This window comes from Juglans regia, chromosome 7, assembly GCF_001411555.2.
Source record: "Juglans regia cultivar Chandler chromosome 7, Walnut 2.0, whole genome shotgun sequence".
Taxonomy (NCBI): Eukaryota; Viridiplantae; Streptophyta; class Magnoliopsida; order Fagales; family Juglandaceae; genus Juglans; species Juglans regia.
This window is the reverse complement of record NC_049907.1, coordinates 797202-820545: the sequence shown is the minus strand read 5'-3', so window position 1 is coordinate 820545 and position 23344 is coordinate 797202. Positions and strand designations below refer to the sequence as shown.

Genomic DNA, 23344 nt, shown 5'->3' with positions numbered 1-23344 from the left:
ATACGAATTTGACAAATAACTAAGAAAAAATGAATGGCCCATAAATATATAAAATCGAAAAGAAGAAAAAATAAAAACAAAACAAAGGGCAAAGAATTTAGGCATCCTTGGGGGTGCAGCTGTTTTATTTCCCCTATTTTGCAAAGATTTGATGGCCATAAGGCCTTTCCAGTACTTCAGGCTTTCCCACCATCATCATCACCACCAAGACCACCACAGCCATCTCCTCTCTCTTTTCCCCACGCCATCTCTCTCTTCCTCCTCTATTTCCCTCTCTCCTCATCTATCTCCCTCCTTCCCCTTCTTCCTCCGCCTCTTCGTCTCCTCCGCCACATCCCTCTCTCGCTCAAAGCAGCAGCCGCAGCACCAATCCCCCAGCCAACACTATAACCCGCCTTCGCTCCCCCGCCTTCGTCAGCTGCCAACGCTATCGGAAACCCTGGCGCAGAAGATCGGTAAATCCATCCGCCGCCCTGGCGCCCCCTCCAAGGCTAGGGTTTATGCTGATGTCAACGTCATTCGCCCCAAAGACTACTGGGACTACGAGTCCCTCGCCGTCCAATGGGGGTACCTAATCTCTCTTCATTCGTTTTACGTGCGTATTTTTATGTATAAGAACATTTATGTTCCTAATTTTACAACAATTTGGAGTGTTACGTTGCTTTCCAAAACAGAATTGTTGTAATAATCTTCCGTGGAGTATTTGGTTTGCAACTTTGCATAAAGTATAAAAGTGGAAAACTTAGGGTTTCGAATTTCGAAATTTGGTTCTTACTGTGGAGCTGGAATGTGTGTTTAACGGTTTATATGTGGTATTGATTGGTTATATAGGGAGCAGGATGATTACGAGGTGGTGAGAAAGGTTGGGAGGGGAAAATACAGTGAAGTATTTGAGGGCGTTCACTGCACCGATAACGAGAAATGTGTTATTAAGATTCTTAAACCGGTAAAGAAGAAGAAGGTGAGTTGCATGATTTCCATTGGCTTTGGTTCGGAGTTTTATACCTTGGTCTTCAAATTCCATGATATAATGATAGATTAGTGCTTCGTATTTTTGGAATTTTATCATTTTAATGCTTGCTATATATAGTAATTGTGGTCTGTTTCAAAGATATTGCTATTGTGACGGTGCTGGATTTGATACACACTAATTGATTCAATGATTCAATCTACCATCCTTTCTGAACTAGACATAACGGTGCTTCTGCATCATCGAGCCATTGTATATTTTTGGAAATGATCGAGATTTTATTAAAAACAACCTAAAATGCATAGCTACACAGGAAACCAAGCCATTATATATTTGAATTATTTACGTTTCTGTTTCAATATTATATTAATTTTATTCTAAAGACTCACTGTTGGTAAACTTACCCTTTTTTCCTTTAAGTTTCCATTTCAATATTATATTAATTTTGGTTTAAAGACTCACTGTTGGTAAACTTACCTTTTTTTTCCCCTTCCCACCTCCCCATACAAAAAAATGCAGATTAAGAGGGAAATAAAGATACTACAGAATCTTTGCGGTGGGCCGAATATTGTGAAGCTGCTCGATATTGTTAGAGACCAACAATCGAAGACCCCAAGTCTTATATTTGAACATGTGAATAATACAGATTTTAAAGTGCTGTATCCAACACTCTCTGACTATGACATTCGATATTACATCTATGAGCTTCTAAAGGCAAGCTTACTGTCCTCTTTTCTTCGCCTTCATTAAGATTAATGAGTTCTCATTTGTAAGTCATGTTCCATATGTCCTTTTTGATGTGTGGTGGAACCATGGAAGCTTATAGACATAGTATGTAAATATATTTTTTCAGACTAATTTTGATTTTTTTCTATATTGTTCAGAATTTTCCTTTTATTTATCTCCCTAGTAGCTTGCAACTTTTTCTCTCTCTTAACGTTTTCTTTCCGTACAACCAAAACTTCGATGAAGAAAAAGCCTATCTTTTCCTTTTGGTGATTTTTTGGTGCATGTAGTAGTGGTGAGTTAGTGTTTGATTTTAGTGAGTTATGGGTACTGCGAAGCAGGTTGTCATTGAATCCAAGGTTTTTGAGGTAGTAAGGGATGGTAGGTTTGTATTCTTGATTGAGAAAGGATGGAAGGTGGTGAAAGAGATTAGATTGGGGCTAGGCACGACAAGGTGGTTCATCAAAGCCTTGGAGGATTGCTTGAAGGCTGCGAGGAAGAAGTTTTATTCTGCACATAGGGAAGGATATAGGGGCTATGTTGCATAGAGACACCGCAACTCAAGAGGATCCTTCATGGCATTGATGGAGTATGGTGGAGGTGGGTATCGGAACTTCTTATTCATCCCAAAAGATGGGGAGGGAAGGGGTTGGAGGAAGTTGGTGGAGGTTATGAGGGAGGCTGGTTGTACAGGTGGTCCTATGTTTCAGCCACCACAACAACCACTATTTTGGTTGTACCGAGAGGCACTGCTACCCAAAGGTAGTGTCAGGGGTGGCCATTGCTCTGACACCTCGGCATGCTCGAGAGAGGAGTAGGCCTGCAAAGGAGTGCCACCACTTATGTAGGAGTCTAGGCTCAGGAGAAAGGTGACAGAGTGGCTGTCGGTTTGTACAAGGAAAATGAGTTATGTGCCTTGTAGGAGATGAAATGTCAGATAGTCTAGAATGAGAGAATAATTTGTAGGAATTATTCTCATTAAAATTCGAAATATAGGTACAAGGCAGTATATATAGATTACAGCTGAAGAGAAAAAAAGGAAAGAATAAAGTAGGAAAGAATAAATTAAATACTAACTTCTAAGGAAACTAATCTCCTAGAATATTCACACATTCACACCCAATATCTCCTAGAATACAGCAGAAAAAAAGGAAAGAATAAAGTAGGAAAGAATAAATTAAATACTAACTTCTAAGGAAACTAATCTCCTAGAAAACTAATCTCCTAGAATAAATTAAATACTAACTTCTAAGGAAACTAATCTCCTAGAATATTCACACATTCACACCCAATATCTCCTAGAATACAGCAGAAAAAAAGGAAAGAATAAAGTAGGAAAGAATAAATTAAATACTAACTTCTAAGGAAACTAATCTCCTAGAATATTCACACATTCACACCCAATATCTCCTAGAATACACCCAATATCTCCTATGTTTCAGCCACCACAACAACCACTATTTTGGTTGTACCGAGAGGCACTGCTACCCAAAGGTAGTGTCAGGGGTGGCCATTGCTCTGACACCTCGGCATGCTCGAGAGAGGAGTAGGCCTGCAAAGGAGTGCCACCACTTATGTAGGAGTCTAGGCTCAGGAGAAAGGTGACAGAGTGGCTGTCGGTTTGTACAAGGAAAATGAGTTATGTGCCTTGTAGGAGATGAAATGTCAGATAGTCTAGAATGAGAGAATAATTTGTAGGAATTATTCTCATTAAAATTCGAAATATAGGTACAAGGCAGTATATATAGATTACAGCTGAAGAGAAAAAAAGGAAAGAATAAAGTAGGAAAGAATAAATTAAATACTAACTTCTAAGGAAACTAATCTCCTAGAATATTCACACATTCACACCCAATATCTCCTAGAATACAGCAGAGTTGACTAGGCAGATTTTGGAAACTTTCCAACACTCCCCCTCAAGCTGGTTTGAAGATGTCTTCCATAGCCAGCTTGCCAATTAAGTTTTCAAATTGTTTCTTAGGCAGTCCTTTTGTAAGTATATCTGCTACTTGCTCAGCTGTAGAAATATAGGGCAAACAGATTACCCCACTATCTATTTTTTCCTTGATGAAATGCTTGTCCACCTCCACATGTTTTGTTCTGTCATGAAAAACTGGATTGTGAGCAATAGCTATTGCAGCTTTATTATCACAATACAGTTTCATTGGTAATGAACTAGTAACTTTCAACTCTTCTAGCAATCTTTTAATCCATAGTGCTTCACAAATTCCATGAGCAACAGCCCTAAACTCAGCCTCTGCACTACTCCTTGCCACCACATTTTGTTTCTTGCTGCGCCATGTTACTAAATTTCCTCCAACAAATGTGCAATAGCCAGAAGTTGATCTTCTATCAATGACACTTCCAGCCCAATCTGCATCAGTGTATATTTCAACTTGTAAACTCCCATGACCTCCAAACAATAAGCCTTTACCTGGAGTCCCCTTTAGGTACCTTAGGATTTTGTATACAACATCAAAATGTTCAGGTCCTGGTGAGTGCATAAACTGGCTTACCACACTTGTTGCAAAAGCTATGTCAGGCCGTGTGTGAGAGAGATACAAGAGTTTCCCTACCAATCTTTGGTATTGTTCTCTATTGATTATTTCTTCAGGTTTAGCTGGTTGGAGTCTTAGATTAGGCTCTATAGGTGTTTCTGCAGCTTTACAACCTAAAAAACCTGTTTCTCCAAGTAAATCAAGAACATATTTTCGTTGGGAAACAAATATACCTTTCTTTGACCTTGCAAACTCCATGCCAAGAAAATATTTCAAGTTACCTAAGTCTTTGATTTCAAACTCCTTAGCAAGAATATTCTTTAATCTGTAAATTTCATTACTGTCATCCCCTATCAGAATAATATCATCAATATAGACAATAAGTATAGCTACTTTGCCTTCACCAGTGTGTCTATAGAACATAGTGTGGTCAGCTTGACCTTGGCAGTAGCCGTGACTCTTTATTACCTTCCCAAAGCATTCAAACCAAGCTCTAGGAGATTGCTTAAGTCCATATAAAGACTTCCTCAATCTGCACACCTTCCCCTTGCCTTATTTGCCTTCAAATCCTGGTGGTAGATCCATAAAAACTTCCTCCTCTAGGTCTCCATTTAAGAAAGCATTCTTCACATCTAATTGATACAAGGGCCAGTTTGAATGGACTGCTAGGGATAGTAACACACGGATTGAGTTCATCTTGGCTACAGGAGCAAAAGTTTCCTGGTAGTCAATTCCATATGTTTGAGTGAACCCGTTTGCCACAAGTCTTGCTTTGTACCTCTCTATACTACCATCAGCCTTGAATTTGACTGTAAATACCCATTTACAGCCCACAGTCTTCTTCCCCTTTGGTAGATCACCAATTTCCCAAGTGACATTAGCAATTAGTGCATTCATCTCTTCTTTAACAGCCAATCTCCATTTCGGGTGATCCAAGGCTTCCTGAATGGTTCTTGGAATAAACAAGTGAAAAATATTGGATGTAAAGGCTTTATGAGTATCAGAAAGTCTATGATAGGATAGATGTTTGGCAATAGGATGTGTGGTGCAGGTTCTAACTCCTTTCCTAAGGGCTATAGGTAAGTCTAGATCAGCAGCAGAATTGTCTTTAAAAGGAGCAGGAGTGGAAGAGTTACCTGGTGTATTGGAAGGACCAACTTGTAAAGGTGATGACGATTGGCTTTGCTCCGGATTGGAAGAAGGATTTCTATTATTTTGACGATCTCTTCTTCTAGTATAAACACGAAGTTCAGATGAGGTAATATCTGGTAGTATTTCTCCCCCTGGTTGTGAATCACTTATACCTTGTACAGGTAGACTAGGAATTCCATTATTTTCACTAGATAAATTTTCTGTTTCCTGACCTTTTAAAGGAGTATAGATGTTCATGTCAATGTCAATGAAAACATTAGGAAAAATATTAGAAGTTTGCCAGAACTCATCTTCACTTTTCTCTTTCTCCCCCTGAAGATAGTTATGGCTAAAGTAAGGCTGTTTTTCAAGGAAAAAAACATCCATACTAATGTGAGTTTTCTTTGTAATAGGGTTAAAACATTTGTACCCTCTCTTATTAGGAGGATATTCGAGGAAAACACATTTTTCTGCCCTATGGTCAAATTTGGACAGAAGATGGGTTGGTATATGAACAAAAACAGTGCACCCAAAAACTTTTAGTTGTAAATCTGATGTTACTCGACAAGTAGGGAAAAGGTCCTTTAGGCAGGCTAAAGGAGTGATGTATTTTAAAACACGAGTAGGCATCCTATTAATGAGATAACAGGCAGTCAAAATAGCATCACCCCATAAATATTTAAGAACATGCATAGAAAACATGAGGGCACGTGCAACCTCTAATTAATGACGATTTTTCCCGCAATACCATTTTGTTGTGGGGTGTCACGACAAGTAGATTGATGTTGAACACATTTTGCTGACAAAAAGGTTCCTAAGCTTTTGTTAAAGTATTCAGTACTATTATCACTTCTAAGAATACTGATTTGTGTTTGGAACTGATTTTCAACCATATGATAAAAATCCTTGAATAATTTTTCAACTTCAGATTTATCACTCATCAAATACACCCAACACAACCGTGTATGATCGTCAATAAATGTCACAAACCATTTTTTTCCATATGTAGTAGTGATTTTTGAGGGACCTCAAACATCACTATGAATTAAATAAAAAGGTTTTGAAGCACAATAACCTTTTGATTGATAAGTGTTCCGATGACTCTTAGAAAAATGACAAGTATCACAATGAAGAGAGTTGCAATCAACAATTTTAAATAAATTGGGAAACAAATGTTTTAGATAGAGAAAACTAGGATGTCCAAGTCTAAGGTGCCAAAGCATAATTTGTTCTCGTACAGGCATTGAACTAGTACTACTACTACTCAAACCCTGAGCTTGTTTAATGTTGAATAGGGTCTCATCAAGATAATAGAGTCCATCAATCATCCTAGCACTGCCAATCATCCTCCCCGAGAGTTGGTCCTGAAATTCACAATGGGAATCAAAGAATATGACATTGCAGTTAGAATCCCGTGAGAGTTTACTAACAGACAGCAAATTACAAGCAAGTTTAGGAACATGAAGGACAGATTTTAGTTCAATTTTGTCAGAGATTTGGACAGAACCTGTTCCTGCAATGGATGAGAAACTTCCATCTGCATTTCTGACTTTTTTATTACCAGGACAAGGGTAATAAGATTGAAAAAATTGTGAAGTACTAGTCATATGGTCGGATGCACCAGAATCAATAATCCATGGTGCAAGAGTTAAGCCATAAGAGTAGGTACTAGGGGTATCACCTGTTTGGGCCAAGGAACCAGTAGGAGGGCCGGATGTAGGAGTGGATTTCAGCAATTGAAGAAGATGATCCACCTGCTCAGCACTTAGGAAATTAGCCTTTGTTTCATTTACTCTAGGGGCTATATAGTTGCTGCCAGAGGTTCCAGATTTGCTGCTCTTCCAGTTTGCAGGCTTTCCATGGAGTTTCCAGCAAGTCTCTCTAGTGTGGCGTGGTTTATTGCAATAATCACACCATACCTGAGGCTTATCTTCAAACCTTCTTTGGTTAGAATAGGACCGCTGTGCAGAAATATTGGCAGTGGACAGATCTGTGCTAGTAGCACAATAAGGAGCAGGGTTGGCAGCAACTAAAGTAGAGTTCTCCACAGTTTCATCCTCCTTTTTTTTATCATGACATTCCGATGACAATCTTCTCTTCGCACCTCAGAAAATACCTCTCCAAGTGGAGGTAATGGCTGTCTCCCTAGAATCCTTCCCCTAACTTCATCAAATTCATCATTAAGTCCAGCCAAGAATTTAAAAATTCTGGCATTCTCTACCATCTTCTTATTATGATTGCAATCATCAGAATTTTTCCATTCATAATCATTGAATAAGTCTAAATCCTGCCAAAGTCCCTTAAGAACATTGAAATACCTGGTCACACTGCCTTCTCCTTGGTGAGTATTGCTGATTTTCTGCTGCAATTCATATATCTGAGAGTAATTTCCAAGGTCAGAATACATCTGACTGACATTGTCCCAGAGCTCCTTTGTAGTCGAATAGCACATGTAGTTGGCACTAATTTCTTCATCCATAGCATTCACAAGCCATGCCATCACCATTGAATTTTCTGCATCCCATATAACATAGGATGAGTCTGTTTTCTCGGGCTCCTTGGTTTCACCAGTCAAGTACCCTATCTTCCCTCTCCCTCGAATATACATCTTGACTGATTGTGACTAGCGTAGGAAGTTTGCCTCATTCAGTCGTATGTTTGTGATTTGGACAGAGTAGGGTTCAGAATGGGTAGGTTTTGGTTCTGGTTTGCTTTTGGATTTGGCCTTGTTTGAAGTATCAGCCATGGTAAAAGGCTTGACAGCAACAGAAAAGAAAGGCAAAGAAGAAGGAAGAAAAAACAAGATATTAGGGGCTGATTTGAGCCGCCAGAGGGAATAGGGTTTTTAGATGAATCAGAAAAGGAGCCTTGCTCTTGATACCATCTAGAATGAGAGAGTAATTTGTAGGAATTATTCTCATTAAAATTCGAAATATAGGTACAAGGCAGTATATATAGATTACAGCTGAAGAGAAAAAAAGGAAAGAATAAAGTAGGAAAGAATAAATTAAATACTAACTTCTAAGGAAACTAATCTCCTAGAATATTCACACATTTACACACAATATCTCCTAGAATACAGCAGAGTTGACTAGGCAGATTTTGGAAACTTTCCAACAGATAGATTTGCTGCAAGTGAATATCAATTGGATGATACGGTGCATAGAGGAGAAAACAAGGATGGGCTTGGGTTTGGAAGTGGGCTGTGGTCCAAGTGAAGCTAAGAGGAAGGGTGCTACAACATGGGAAGAAGGTAGCATATGGGAAGAAGAGCTTCGTGGGGCTTAGATTGGGAAGAAGAATTTTGTGGGCCATGAAGATGAGACAGACTTGAAGGGGAAGAAGGCTGCTTACGGGTTGGGCCCAAGTAAAAGCCCACGTAGGGTCTGGAAGGAGAGAGGCCCGATATCGACAAAGGAGAAAGTCAGTTTATTGGGTGTGTTGGAGGTGTCTGATACTTCTATACCGGGTCCGAGTCTTGGGCCGAGTCTGACACAGAAAGGGGCAACGGCTTCTGGTGACTCAGGTGGTGGTTCGTCCCACAAACAAAAATGTTTGCAGCTTAAAAAAAAGGAAGTAAATTTCTTGAATAAAATAACAAATTCTTGAGACGAAACAATCATCCAAGCCCTTACATGAAACATAATGCCTACATAACAGCTTTCTGCTCCAGAATGAGAACCATTCATACTTTCAAGGTCCAATCTCAATATTTTCATCAAACCTTGTCAAAACAACAACATTGCCCAGATCACTTGAGAACCAAAAATCTCAAAATTGATGAACTAAAAGTATCTTAATTGCCTCGTGCTCTTTGAACAACTCTGGGTTTTATTTTTTCTAAATCTCACTCAGAGAGAGAGAGAGAGTGATAGCATTGAAATATTTTTGAAGGTTTAGTGGTGATGGGAGCCATAAGGGGAAACAACAGGGAAGAATATCACAAACCAAGGAAGTGTTGGTCAGGTTAAACTCTGATTGCTTTCTTGTTTAAGATCTGATGCATTGGGTGTAGTCAGATTTCTATGCCTTGTTCCCCCCTTTTTTATGTTAATTGTTTTAGAGAATTGCTACAGACATAGAGATTACACAAAGTAAATTCACAAATTGATGTAGTTTCATGGAATCCGTGAGATTTGCTTTATAATGAAAGTAACTTTACAATCTGATGTATCACATCAAACCACATTAGTTTGTGGGCTTACTTTCGTATAATTCCTTTATGGCTAAAATATTTTCTATTATTTTATACACAACACTCTCAAGCTAGTCAAAATATTCTGCTTAAAATTTGTGCCTTGATTTTCTTAGTGTTCACATGCACAAACTGGTCCACTGATAATCTAACCCTTATTTCTAACTTGGGGGGAGTCTTGCATTTCTATTGATTGAATCTGTAGGCATTGGATTACTGTCACTCACAAGGCATTATGCATCGAGATGTGAAGCCCCATAATGTAATGATCGATCATGAACAGCGTAAGCTTCGTCTTATAGATTGGGGCCTTGCAGAGTTCTATCATCCAGGGAAAGAATATAATGTCCGTGTTGCTTCAAGGTTTGCTTTCTTTTTTGGAAAGATCTTGATTTATATTTGTCTCATGTTTTCTCTCTTTCGAAACTAACCTATTCTGTTTTCCTTTTGGTTTCTAGTATCTAGAAATTGCCTGATAGTTGCATCTTATTTTGGATCTATTGGGGTTATTATTAGGGATGGGAAAGGAAATTTGTTTTTACTTTTGATGAAAACTAATGAATTAGCGACAACTTGAACATATCTGTTTTGAGAAATTGTAGATAATGGATTCCCTGCTGCAAAATTCATCATTACGGATTCATGAGTCTAGTCGTTGGTGTTCACTTGTCTGTCTAGTCCTTGATTGCATCTTAGTATGGGCCTATTGTGCCTCACATTACTTTGGGTGGCTCATTCTTATAAAAGAAAAAAATGTTACTTTGGGTGGCACAGGAGATTGCTTACTCTTTTCATGGGCAACTCATTTTTTGAAGAGTGGAAGGTAAAAAAAAAATAGAAAAGAAGAGTGGGCAACTCAGATGGCGGCAATTTTAATAAAATCAGATTCAAGGAGCTGTAGATATTGGATTAGATGTTGCAGAACTTATGAGTCTAGTTTCTTAAGGTTTACTATACCTTGCTAATTATATGTTGAGGTAAACAAACATTTGTAAGAAGAGGTAATGTGATACATGTAGTGTGTTGCACATTTTATTTAATTAATTTGACATCCTTTATAGTTAGCTTTAATTTTATTTTGGGTTTCGTATCGAAAGCTTTAATTTATGAATTTGGAGTTAGGATCATTATTGGTTTAGAATTCTATAAATAATTCTTAAAGTCAAAGGTCTAAAGATAAGCAAGCGGACTAGAGTAAATGCTATTTAGTGAAGAATCACTGAGTTATGGATGGGAAATAGCAAAGAGTTATTATTTTTTTATATAAGTAAGAAGACAATTTTAGAGCACTGTTACATTCACAAAGAAATTACATAAAATAATCTCACTAACTGACGTAACTTCATTTGATTTGTTAGATCTACTTTATAATAAAAGTAACTTTACAATCTGACGAACCACATCAAGCCACATAAGTTTGTGGGATTGTTTTTGTGTAATCCCTTTGTAGCTAAAGTATTTCTCTTTAAAAAATAGAAAATGACAACAAAAAGTCGTGAGCGGAAGCTCCATTAAGCGCTAAAGCAGAAAACCATTGCAGTAAAGAGTATACAAAAAAATTTCAGATTTCCACAAAGGTGTGCTCCTTATCATTAAAACACCTCTCATTCCTTGCCAATCAAATGCACCACATAAGACACAAAGGAACCGTCTTCCACACTGTAGCCACTTGAGAGCTACCATATAACCCGTTCCTACACGCAAGAAGATCCACCACTCTCAAAGGCATCACCCAAGCCAACCCAACTCTGCTAAAAACTCCATCCCACAAAGCCTTAGCGATTGCACAATGCAACTGTAAGTGATTCACTGATTCCTCATGCTTCACATGAAACACCACTCCATAACAATAAGGCCACGCTTCCTCAGATTATCCATTATCAAAAGACCTCCAAGTGAGGCTGTCCATATAAAAAAAGCGACTTTGGAAGACACGTGAGTCTTCCAAATGCGCTTCCAAGGAAAAGAGGGGCTATGCTGAACAGTCAACACCTTATAACATGAACGAACTGTGAACTTTTTACTTCCCATAGGCTTTTCCTCAACATCTTATCTCTCTCATAACCCCTTACTCCCAGGGAATATAAGAAGCTGAAAAAATCTGAAACATCATCAAGTTCCCAATCCTGAGCATCTCTAATAAAACAAACATCCCACTGCAAAGAACCATTAGAACGAACTAACAAATCAGAAACAGAGGCGTGCCGATCAGAAACCATACGGAAAATAGTCGGGAACACCCTATTAAGGGCCCGATCTCCACACCAAATATCAAACCAAAAATGGATCCTGGAACCCTCTCCAACATCATAGCTAACATATTTAACAAAACTCTCCCACCGCTTTCTAATGAACTTCCAAAGGCTCACACCATAAGCCCCCCTAACCTTCTTAGAGCACCAACCTCCCAGTCACTCCCATATTTTCAATCAATCACCTCCCTCCATAATGACTCCCCTTCCGCTTGATATCTCTACAACCATTTCCCCAACAAAGCCTTATTGAACAATTGCAAATTACGAACCCCCAACCCTTCATTCGAGATAGGAGCACAAAATTTATTCCAACTAACAAGATGGAATTTAGTTTGCTTGCCCATGCCGCCCCATAGAAATGCATGAAATAACTTCTCAATCTGATTAGACACCCCTACAGGCAATGGGAATAAAGAGAGAAAGTAAGTTGGAAGATTGGAGAGTGTACTTTTGTTTAAGGTAATTCTACCTCATTTTGATAAATACAACCGCTTCCCCAGTCAACTTTTTCTCAATCTTCTCAACCACCCCATCCCAAATAACCTTAGCCTTAAAAGACAACCCTAACGGAAGGCCAAAGTATTTCATTGGTTAAGAAGCAAATTTACAGCCCAAAAAGTTCACCAAATATTTTATATTCTGCACCTCCCTCCCCAAAACCATCTCCAACTTACCCAGATTCACCTTAAAGCCCGAAATAGCTTCAAAACATAGCAACACAGCCCTTAAGGCTTGAATTTGATCACAATTCCCATCACAAAAGATCAGAGTATCATTTGCAAAAAGGTGAGAAATTGTGATAGTTCCATTATTGACATTTCCCACTGAAAAGACGGAAATAAACTCGCCCCCGCCCCCCGGACAGCAGCCTCCATGATTCTACCCAACACCTCCATGATGATAACAAATAGGAAGGGAGATAAAGAGTCCCATTGTCTCAAACCACGAGAGATGTGGAAGAAACCACATGGAGTACCATTAATTAACACTTAAAAATGAACAGTAGAAACGCAATGTCTAATCCACGCGCACCACCTCTCCCGAATTATCCAGCTTACAAAGAACACTAGGGATGCCCTCCCTCAATCGACTGTCTAAACATTCATTAGCAACCAGAACAGAAAAAATTATTTGCTTTCCTTGTATAAAAGCATTTTGGGGTTTAAAGATAATTTTTTCCATAATCGTACTCATACTATTAGCAAGCATCTTCGAGATTATCTTGTAAACCCCACTTACTAGGCTAATAGGGCGAAAATCATTCAACTCAAAAGCCCCATATTCTTTGGAATGAGGGCAATGAATGTGGCGTTAAGAGATTTTTCAAACTTATGGAAGGAAATAATTCTTGGAATACTTGCAACACATCTACTTTCACGACATCCCAACGCTTGAAAAAAAGCAATAGAAAAGCCATATGGACCCGGGGCTTTATCTTTGGCCATCCCACTAACCACCTAAAAACCTCATTTTCATCAAACGGTCTCTCCAACCAGCTTGCACTAAGAGGATCCAGAGATACAAAATCCAGAACATCTAGATTAGGCCTCCAAGCCGCTGGTTCGGATAAAAGCGATTCATAAAACTACACAATATGTAGTAACTCTATGGCGTTACAATGCTGATGAGAATTAGTGCATTTATCACCCTCCTTCAACCAAAGAGCCATTGACTTTTGCCTCCAAGAAATCTCTTCCATAAACAAAACCCTCTCAAGGTCAAACACTACTTCTTTTTTTCTCAACAATGTCTCCTCAAAGATAACCTCATTTTCCTCCCCAACCTCCAAAATATGCAGTTCCAAAAGAGAATTTTTATGGTTGTCAATATTCCCAAATACTTCAACCCCAAGGGGTTGGTTCAAGTGGTGAAGGCCTTGGTCTTGAAGTATCACTCCCTTCAAGGTCTAAGGTTCAACACCTCATGGGTGCAAACAATCATTTGGGGCCACACCCCCTGGTGAAAAGCCAGCGATTTAACTAGTTCCATGTAGGAAAACTTATGAGGGTGCACGGGACCAAGGTTTACTCTGCAGGGGTGGATTTGAAGGGCCCTGCCTTGGAGAGATTTCCCGACATTTAAAAAAAAAAAAATTTCCCAATACTTCATAGTTCCACTTCTTCAAATAAGACTTTAAAGCTTTCAGTTTACCAGTAAGGATAAAACTGGGAGTGCCTGAAAAATGATAAGAACACCAACTCCTAACCCTACGAACATACCCATCAGCTCCTAACCACATGTTTTCAAACTTAAAATATATTTGACCCCATGAATACCACCACAATCCAGCAAAATGGGGAAATGGTATGAGCAAACACGAGACAATCTCTTCTGCCACAACTCTAGATAATGAACCTCCTATGATGGAGATACAAGAAACCTAACCAATCTCGACAACCCCGACAATTGGACCAAGTGGATGCACCCCCTACAAGGGGTAGATCCAAGAGCTCCAAGTTGAAAATGAACTCCGAAAAATCCTCCATTGCCGAGGACATGCTAGGATCACCCGAACGCTCACTAGTGAATCGGGTAATGTTGAAGGCTCCACTCATACACCACGGCGTGTCCCTAAGATAATACAATCCCTCAAATTCCTCCCAGAGTAGACTCCTTTCCCTATCCAGATTTGGCCCATGCACTCCCGCATAAGCCCACTTCCACCCATCCTCAACGCTTTTAAAAGAACACGCCACTGAGAAATTCCCATTGCACTCCTCCACCAACTCCACCACTCTATTGTCCCACATCACAAGAACACCTCCAGAAGCCCCCGAAGATTCCAAGTAAGCCCAACCCACGTAAGAACATCCCCACAAACTCCAAAATGATACTTATATCAATAAAATGCAACTTGGTTTTCTGAAGACAAACAATATCCACTTGCCAACTTCGAAGTAGCAATCTAATACAAAGACGTTTGCTGGAGTCATTGATCCCCTTCACATTACAAGAGAGAATTTTAGGCTTCATGTGAAAAATAAGGAGCCCTCCCTATCAATATGTCCCTCCCAGCACTTCCCTCTTTAATATCATAATTAATGGAGCATTTAAGTCTTCTTAATTCCCCATCCTTCTTGGAAGCTGACTTCAAAGCCGAAGAGTGTCCAGATTCTATAGCAACAAGAAGAGCCTTAAATTGCTCTTCAAACCCATCACACTATATCCCCACACAATCCTATTATTCCTCCACCTTTAAGACCTAGTTAGAAGCACTATTAGATGGAGATTTAGGCGGAAGAGTGTTCGATGGGCCCGGGCCACACACATCCCCATTGAAGTAGTCCCTCTCATAAAGGAACAATGGCAAATTTGACTCATCTGCACCCTCTCCAGATGAGACATTTTGTTGCACTACTTCAGAAATATACAGATCCGAAGTGGAAACCCTACGTTCCATCTCTGGTTGTCGAAATACCTCAACAGGAAAAATAGGCTTAAAAAATAGAGGAATAGACTCCAACGGATTTAGGCCCTTGGCCATAGGGACCATAGACGACATCGGGCTTAAAACCCCCTCCATTTTCCACCTCTCTGTTGTCATTCCAAGGCACCAATTCCCCGTCTTCCACTTGTGGAGGCTTTTTCGATTCCGACACCACCGGGAGAGTCGCCGGCAACAGGCGAATTCGTCTAAGCCAGTTCTGTTGACGTTGGAGCAAAGAATCGATGCCGACGTGTTAGAGGGAAAAATTGATACTGGTACGCCCCAGACAGAATTGACATGAATGCCCATTTCGGACTTTTAGTCTGGCCCGACCCGTCCACCTTTTTCTTTGTCCATTCAAGACCACAACCTTCTTTGGATCCACCCCGAAACCCAGCCCACTAGCTGCTGACGACTTCGGCTTATTCCCAGAGCCCACCATAAATCCCTGAAGGCCCATAGAACCCAGGCCCATTGCAACCCAATTCAACATAAGCTTTATTTGTTCCTTCTTGCCCAATAGGGTGCTCTGCAATCTGCATGGCCATCAAAGAGAACCCCTCACCAAAACGAGCCACCCTTGGAAATCCAACCGTCACCCTTGGGTGCATGGTTCAAATGCAATCCCGGTTGCACCACCTCCCCACCTGCCACACTACGAACGCCAGTCCTCCACCACCATACACGGAGGCATTATCTTCAAAACCTCCACAAAAGACCCCTTGCTTCCTACAGTAGATGAAGAGACCTTCACAGGTGCTCTATTTTTCACGCTCGAAACAAAGGAGAAATCGACAGCCTCCCTCACTGATTCTGCGAACCTCTTCCAACCCTCGTCCTTCCATCCTTCTGGAACAGAATTGAAACCATGCCTCAGTTCATGCCCATATTCTGACAACGTCATGTACCTGCCGAACCTATTGTGACATCTTTGCACCACCAACACATGATTCCCCTTGAGTTTTATAGAACTCTGAGGAGCCTTCAGATGCTCCACAAGCTCCCATCGCAGATGCCAACCAATCCATAGCAAAGGTGTCGATGGAAATAAACTTAGTCACCCTACGACTATTCTCCGTAATCCTCCACCATTGGTCATTTTCACGCTTGAAATCGAAAAGCTTTTGGTTGATACAAATCTTCCGACATGAACCCATCATAAAAAACCAGAACCAAAAAAACCCAACATGCTCATAAGCAATAGCAAAGAGTTATAAAATAATCAGGAATAGATTATGTGAATTAGGGATGGCAAAGAGTAAGTTTTGTTGTCTTGTCCCATCCACGAAGGAGAGGTATATAAGGTGGATGAACTGGATGGCATTGTAACAAAATAATTGGAAATTTGTATTGCAATAGAAGCACACTTGCCTTGGATGAATTTCAATTTTTTGGGATCAGAGAAACCGAGTTTTAAAGACTTGAAGAATGATAAAAGTAATACTAGTTAAAATTAACGAATGCTATTTAGTTTAAATTGTGCAGATCCAAGATTATATTTTTATCATTTGGGAATCATTGATTTAAATGGTTAGTGCAGATTCCACTCATTTAGGGAAGAAGATATATTACGTACCTATGTATGTTAGCAGCAGTAGTCCTTGATATACCAAAGTCTACTGGTTGAGTTTTTGATGATATAGAAATTGAAAATTTGGGTGTCTTCTTTAATTAATAGATGTCCTTCTTCTATTATCACCCCACATTGTTTTGCAGATACTTTAAAGGTCCTGAGCTCCTTGTTGATTTGCAAGACTATGATTACTCCTTGGACTTGTGGAGCCTGGGGTGTATGTTTGCCGGAATGGTGAGCATTTTCCTACCCATTTTAATTTTTATTTGGTTGCGCATTATCTCTATGCATTGTGGAGATGGGCTTTATACTTGAAATTCTCCTTGTACATAGTCATTTTGGTGTGTTCAATTGGGTTGGATCAAGTGGTGGGCCTCCTCTCTGTGAAATTTCATTCTAATCGTTTTCTTATGCAATCCTTAGCCCCTATATCGTGCACTTTTGACCTTGAATGGTCTGCAAATGGTATTTTGTGTCCAAGTATTAGTATCGTAGATATGTTTTGGTAAATTTGTGTTCATCCATATATTAGTGGTTCTTCATCTGTGTGCCTATTCATCAATGGGTGGGAGATAGCTGCGTATTTTAAAGTTTGATACCTTGTCAAGGTACGTGATGCTTACTATTGAGGCTTGTGCTATACAGATATTCCGTAAGGAGCCATTTTTCTATGGGCATGATAATTCTGATCAGCTGGTCAAAATAGCCAAGGTAGGCCTAGTTTTCTTTGGAGGTTTGTACATATGTTTTCAAACATCACATTCTTTTATGTGAAACAAATCTTGGCTGATGGGTGTCACAACGAAGAGAAATATCGAGTTCAAAGTTTGTGTTTTTTCTTCTACCACAGGTGCTTGGGACAGATGAATTAAATGCTTATCTGAACAAATACCGAATAGAGTTAGATCCTCATCTTGCGGTCCTTGTTGGGAGGTTGGGATTATTCTCACGTTTCTATCCTTTTTTATTTTTTTATTTTTAAGTTTGTTGCTATCAGGAAACATGAGTTTTAACAGAGTCAAATCTTGGTTATTGAACTGAAATAGGCATAGCCGAAAACCATGGACAAAGTTCATTAATGTTGAAAATCAACATTTGGCTGTTCCTGAGGTAGAATTCTTCATTATTAGTGATTTATTTATACATATTAAATTGTCCAAGTTTAAAGTGTTCTCTTTAATGCGAGTGCTTTATATTTTTTTAGGCTGTCGACTTTGTAGACAAGCTGCTACGATATGATCACCAAGAGAGGCCTACTGCAAAAGAAGCAATGGTAACGCCTAATCCTTAACTACTAAGCAAAAAATACACCGCTACTGTACACAACTCGTGTTGCTGTCTTTTGCTATCATTCTATATTCTTTTCATTATTTGTCAAGCTTTGTCACTGGAAAGTGAGAATACTCGGATGGTTCTTGGTTACCAAGATTAATAGTGAGACTTTTCGGCTTTTGATCTACCACATGAATATGATTGACTGTCCCAATGAAGTGGACTGTGTGTATGTGTGAATTATGATTATGGGGTTTTCAGTCACGTGTCTGTGAGGATTAAGTTTTCTGGTCTGTTCTTAGTGTGGTCTTGTTGATTCTTAATGCTATTCTGACGTTGATAATGTCAGTATGTTTCTTCAATTTTTATGACGTTTGTAGAATATATGGTAAGTGATGGTGATGTCTTGCAGGGACATCCATATTTTTACCCAATAAGAAATGCAGAAAGCAGCAGAACTCGTATCCAGTAGATTGAATTCCAGATGCTTATCAAGGTATGGTGTCTTCTTTTTCTTGGTCGGGACCTTTCTACCAGGGTCGCAATTAGGATGGTGTGTGCGCCATGTGTTTTTTTTTTCCTTTTCCTTTGAAGTTGGTAATGGAACCGTCAATTTATTGAATTCTATAATTTTATATGACAAATTAGGTTTCTGTAAACTTTCTATATCTGTTCGTGTGTGCTCTGAAGTTGTGAATGTAACTTTGACCCGATCCCTGGCTGGATTGTCGGCTCTGGTTTATTTTGTTTTCACCCTCTCATGTAAAACATTCACACGTGCAATCTCTACTATATATTTTTTTTCACAACTTTGGAATGAATCAAACAATATTCATTGAAAGGGAAGGTTTTTTTTTTTAAAAAAAAAAAAAAAAATCCAATCAGATAATATTTTTGTTAAAGATTCGGATCATATATTATTATGGTGGTTCTGATGTTAATAACGTTGTGCTATGGCATATGGCTCATTCGTCCATGATGCTGTGTGGATATCTATGTGGTTGGCGAAAGATAAAAAAAACAATCCACTTGGGGTCTTTCTCACTAGACAAAGTGGTTTGGGCAACGGCCCCATATGTCCAATGGGCTAGTCTTCTGCATGTGCCCCCTATTCATTTGTTACCCTCATATTATTAATGCAGCTTCCCAACTAATTTGAAGGACAACATATGTACAATTGGACTGATCCTTAACGCATCCTATATTAACTCAAAACAAAATTAAAAAAAAAAAAAAAATCTGCCTACCTTTTTAACATATTATTTGTTTATGTTACGGAGTCCCTTACAGAATTCTTTTAATCATTACCACTAAACCAATTAGTAATTTGGAAATGATAGTTGGCCCCCCCAATTGAAACTACTTGATCATTTTTTTTTATTCTTTTAAATTATGCATTACGATGAATAAAAATTTATTTTTCTTATAAATTTTTTGAATAATTGTTTTTTAAAACCTGAAAACTAAAAAAAGAAAATAAAAAATTGCGGTCACTACTCAGTCAATTGCGGGCCTAGTAGCAGCATCCTCAGTAGCTCTTTTGGGTAAATGCATGCGGGTGGAGTTTCTCATTTTAAGATTGTTGTTTACTTTTGAACGTTATTATGATACTGTTGAAACGGTTATCCCGACAGAATGATTGAAATGGGAAGAGTATTTTTATCCCAATGTGACGACAAACTTTGGCATTCTAATTATGCAGCTACCCAAAATTACTCCAAACTATTCAACGTAACGATCCTTCTTATCATCTAAGTGAAACAATCCAATGATATATTGGAACGACCAAAATACTTATTTTGGAAGGTGCATATATATATATATATATATATATTTATCTATTATATAAGAGGCTATCCCGCATGAATAATGATAAACAGTAATTTTTTTCGTCCTTCCGTATTTTTTCCATGTGTGTTGTGTTGTCTTTTTTGTCCTGTTATTTTATTCTTTTGTGTCTGTTTCTGCGAGGATATAAATGTCTTGACAGAATGTAGAAGCACTAATTGTTACTACAAGAAGATGAGAACCGAGCCCTGTCTTGTCCCTCTTTCCCTCTCAATCTTCTCTCTTTCGTCTCTATTCTCTTTCATCTGCTCTCTTCCTTCACTCTCTATTTCGCCTTCGTGGGTGCCTTATCAAGAAACCACCAAATACCAACACCGAAGCCCAGTAGTTTTATTTGACACTTCTTCTTCCACTTATGTCCTCTATACAACCTCAGAACAATTATCTTCGTCATAACAATCTAAGCACAACACAACCTCACCATAAATCATCACAAAATCACAGCCATCATTGCCAATCACAAAATCATGGATTTGTACAAAATGAAAGCTAAACACAATCTGTTGAAATTTCTAAAGATTCACAAAAAAAAAAAAAAATCATACCCATATATACGATCCGATGGCAACCAACAGAGGTTGGGTATGAGTAAAAAAATTCAAACACAAATCAAACCTAAACACAATTTGTGAGATGTTGAAATTTCTACAAGTTGAGTAAAAAAATTATACCGATGTACACGAAAACAAACAAAATTAAAAAACTATCGGTTATATGTGTAGATCTAAACAACAAAATAAGATATTCGTCAAATTTCCGTGCGTGGTGGGTGAACATCATACCCAGTCAGATTTGTACAAAAAAACCATTACAAAAAATACCACTCAAATTTGTACCAAACAAACCTTTTCAAATTTTTAAGGATTCATAAAGAAAATTTCTAATAAAGAAATTGACACAGAGAGAGGGAGAGATGAAAGGAAATCAGAAAAAAATTCATTTTGAGGACTTCAGATAGAGATATGTTTAGATCTCAAAGAAACAACAAAGATCCAAAAAAATTCCTTCAAATTTGTATAAACTCACTACATATATCATATCCATTTACACTGACATACCGATGTACACCAAAACAAATCAAATTGAAAAGCCATCGGTAATATGTGTAGATCTAAGACATCCTTAGACCCAGACGTAATGACTGCCATCTTCGTCGTCTATGTTGAAATCAGAGGCTGTTTTCTTTGATTTTCTTTAGGCTTTTAGTTGTTCTTCGTCGAGAATTGAGTGACGTAGTGAAAGGGCTCGAGATATAATGGTGAGGGTTGGCGTCGAACGAGAAGAAGAAAAAAGAGAGAGAAGAGAAAGAAAGTTAGGGTTAGGTAAAATTTGGATAAAATCTTAAAAAATAGTGATATTTACTATTTACTATTCTTTTAATAATCTTTAAAGCTATTTACTATTCATTTATTTTTTTTAATTTCTTTCTCTGCATATCAGGACTTCAGGATTATTTCTAATCATTCAACATAACAATTCTCATTGTCGTTTAAATGACGTATTCGAACAACCAAAATACTTTTTATGGAAGATGCATATTTCCATTCCAAACAAAACCATTTAGCCAATCCAAAATAGTAATAATTTTTACCAAAATTTGGAGAGGGGAGGGCCAGTGAAAGAAAACACTAGACTTTATAGATCAGAACTTCAATAATGTATAATGAGAAGGCTTTACTTCTGTCACTCCAAACCTAGAAAACTATCTTATATCAACTAGTTCTCAACCTTTCTTATTGTAGATAGTTTTACAATGGCCAAAATATATATATATATATATATATATATTGCAATATATCAATTAGGATGTGTATACTAAGACCAGCTTGTTCTAATTAAACAGGTAATATTTATGGTCAGATTTGAAAGATCACATTTTTCTTTTTGGGTAAATTTAAGATTACATTCATTCAAACAACCACTTTAGGATAAGTATAAATCCCTCACAAAGTTATATGTGAATTTGGTCAGAGAGAGAGAGAGAGAGAGAGAGAGAGAGAGTATAGGGGTTGACATTAGGCAGACAAAGATCCCCCACTTCCACTAGAATTAAATAGTCTCCAACCTAAATTTAATGTTAAAGAAAAGCCTTCCTTTTAGCCTTTCATAGAATTCCCCACTAATAACAAACCCATTACTTCAGCCAACACCCTTTTTTTTTTCTTTTTTTTTCTTTCTTTTTAGGGGTTTGGGTTCCTCCAAACCCAATTCACAACCCCACAAATCCACAATTTTTAAGGGATGTGTCTTCCCTTTACAAAATACGAATTCCACTTTCCAAAAGCGCGTTGCTTTGGTTTAAACCATGAGCCCCACCGGTCTTTTGGTTAGACTTCTCATGTACGCGCCATTTATGCGAGTACGGATGAATTGGAGGATTAGCAATTGGAGACAAAGTTAGAACATTGGAATCCCAACCTTACCTTTCTTACGAGACATTTGGCATCTAATCCAATCCATTGGACCGCCATTGTAAGGCCCACCAAGGGACCATCCACCTTCGATACACATTGGCATCTCTCACCCTTTATTTTCTATAAAGATTAATGCTACATGTAATATAAAATACATAAATATTATATAATTATTTTTAAAAAGAATAAAATTTATTATTAAAAATATTATTTTTTATATAAATTTTATATTTATTTATTTTTTTTAAAATAATTATATGATATTTACGTATTTACTACTATAACTATTATTTTAAAGTGACTATAAGATACTTATTTACTCTACGACTTCATTACTCTTTATTTATTGTAACTTGTTTTGTATTTTAGTTTCGCTAAAAAAAAAAAATCTGATAGAAAATTCTTTATAAAAAAATATAAGTTTTTATTTTCATTTTTTTTAGAAGAATAGACAGATATTAAGGATGGCTAAATCTAACTCTATTTTTTTTTTTAAAAAAATCATAGCATGCCTCTTACCAACCTAATAAATTTATTTTAATATTACCTTTTTGGGCATGACCGTATTCTATATTTTAAAAAGAGAGACAACACTTGAGGGCGGATCTAATTGAAGTTTGGTTTTATAAGTTGGTCCTCTCGAAAGTCTTAGATTTTAATAAAAATTAAATAAAATATTATTAAAATATTATTTTTTAATATTATTATTTTAAAATTTTAAAAAATTAAATTAATGAAATATTTTCTGAAATCAATCCAGTCCCTTAGCATGTATAAAAGTAGGTCAATTCAGTAACGAGCACCATGTCAATAATAATAGAGGAATACTATTCATTATCTTAAATTTTATTATTTTTTTTATATTTTATGATGTAATATAAGATGATTGAAAACTATTTATTATATATCATTTGTAAGTCTATCATCTAATGTCATATTATGAAATGATAAAAAGATAATGAGAATTCAAATGATGAATAGATTTTTTCACAATAATATACATCCGAACAACGTCATCATGCATGGCATCTATAT

The 23344-nt window shown here is 37.7% G+C and overlaps 2 protein-coding genes across 2 annotated transcripts in view; one reads left to right on the top strand and one right to left on the bottom strand.

Moving 5' to 3' along the window:
• Positions 1 to 9442, bottom strand: part of LOC118349022 — a 32142-nt gene extending 22700 nt beyond the window's left edge. The window contains exon 1 of the mRNA XM_035692171.1: positions 7644 to 9442. Within this exon, the coding sequence (XP_035548064.1) occupies positions 7644 to 7933 (290 nt within the window). The 5' untranslated portion in view covers positions 7934 to 9442. The remainder of the gene's footprint in view (positions 1 to 7643) is intronic.
• Positions 94 to 18888, top strand: LOC109022073 (casein kinase II subunit alpha-like). The gene is made up of 10 exons (XM_035692170.1): positions 94 to 567; positions 832 to 961; positions 1490 to 1684; positions 9726 to 9883; positions 16919 to 17009; positions 17421 to 17486; positions 17626 to 17708; positions 17822 to 17885; positions 17980 to 18048; positions 18460 to 18888. The coding sequence occupies exons 1-10, from the start codon at positions 152 to 154 to the stop codon at positions 18517 to 18519; spliced, it is 1332 nt and encodes a 443-aa protein (XP_035548063.1). The 5' UTR covers positions 94 to 151; the 3' UTR covers positions 18520 to 18888.
• The last annotated feature ends 4456 nt before the right edge of the window (positions 18889 to 23344 follow it).

Excerpts from the sequence above, each read along its gene's own strand:
- LOC109022073 (XM_035692170.1), top strand. The coding sequence starts at position 152 with ATGGCCATAAGGCCTTTCCAGTACTTCAGGCTTTCCCACCATCATCAT. Across the intron at positions 17,487-17,625 it reads AGCTGGTCAAAATAGCCAAG|GTGCTTGGGACAGATGAATT; the intron begins GTAGGCCTAGTT and ends CTTCTACCACAG. Across the intron at positions 17,709-17,821 it reads CTTGCGGTCCTTGTTGGGAG|GCATAGCCGAAAACCATGGA; the intron begins GTTGGGATTATT and ends GAACTGAAATAG.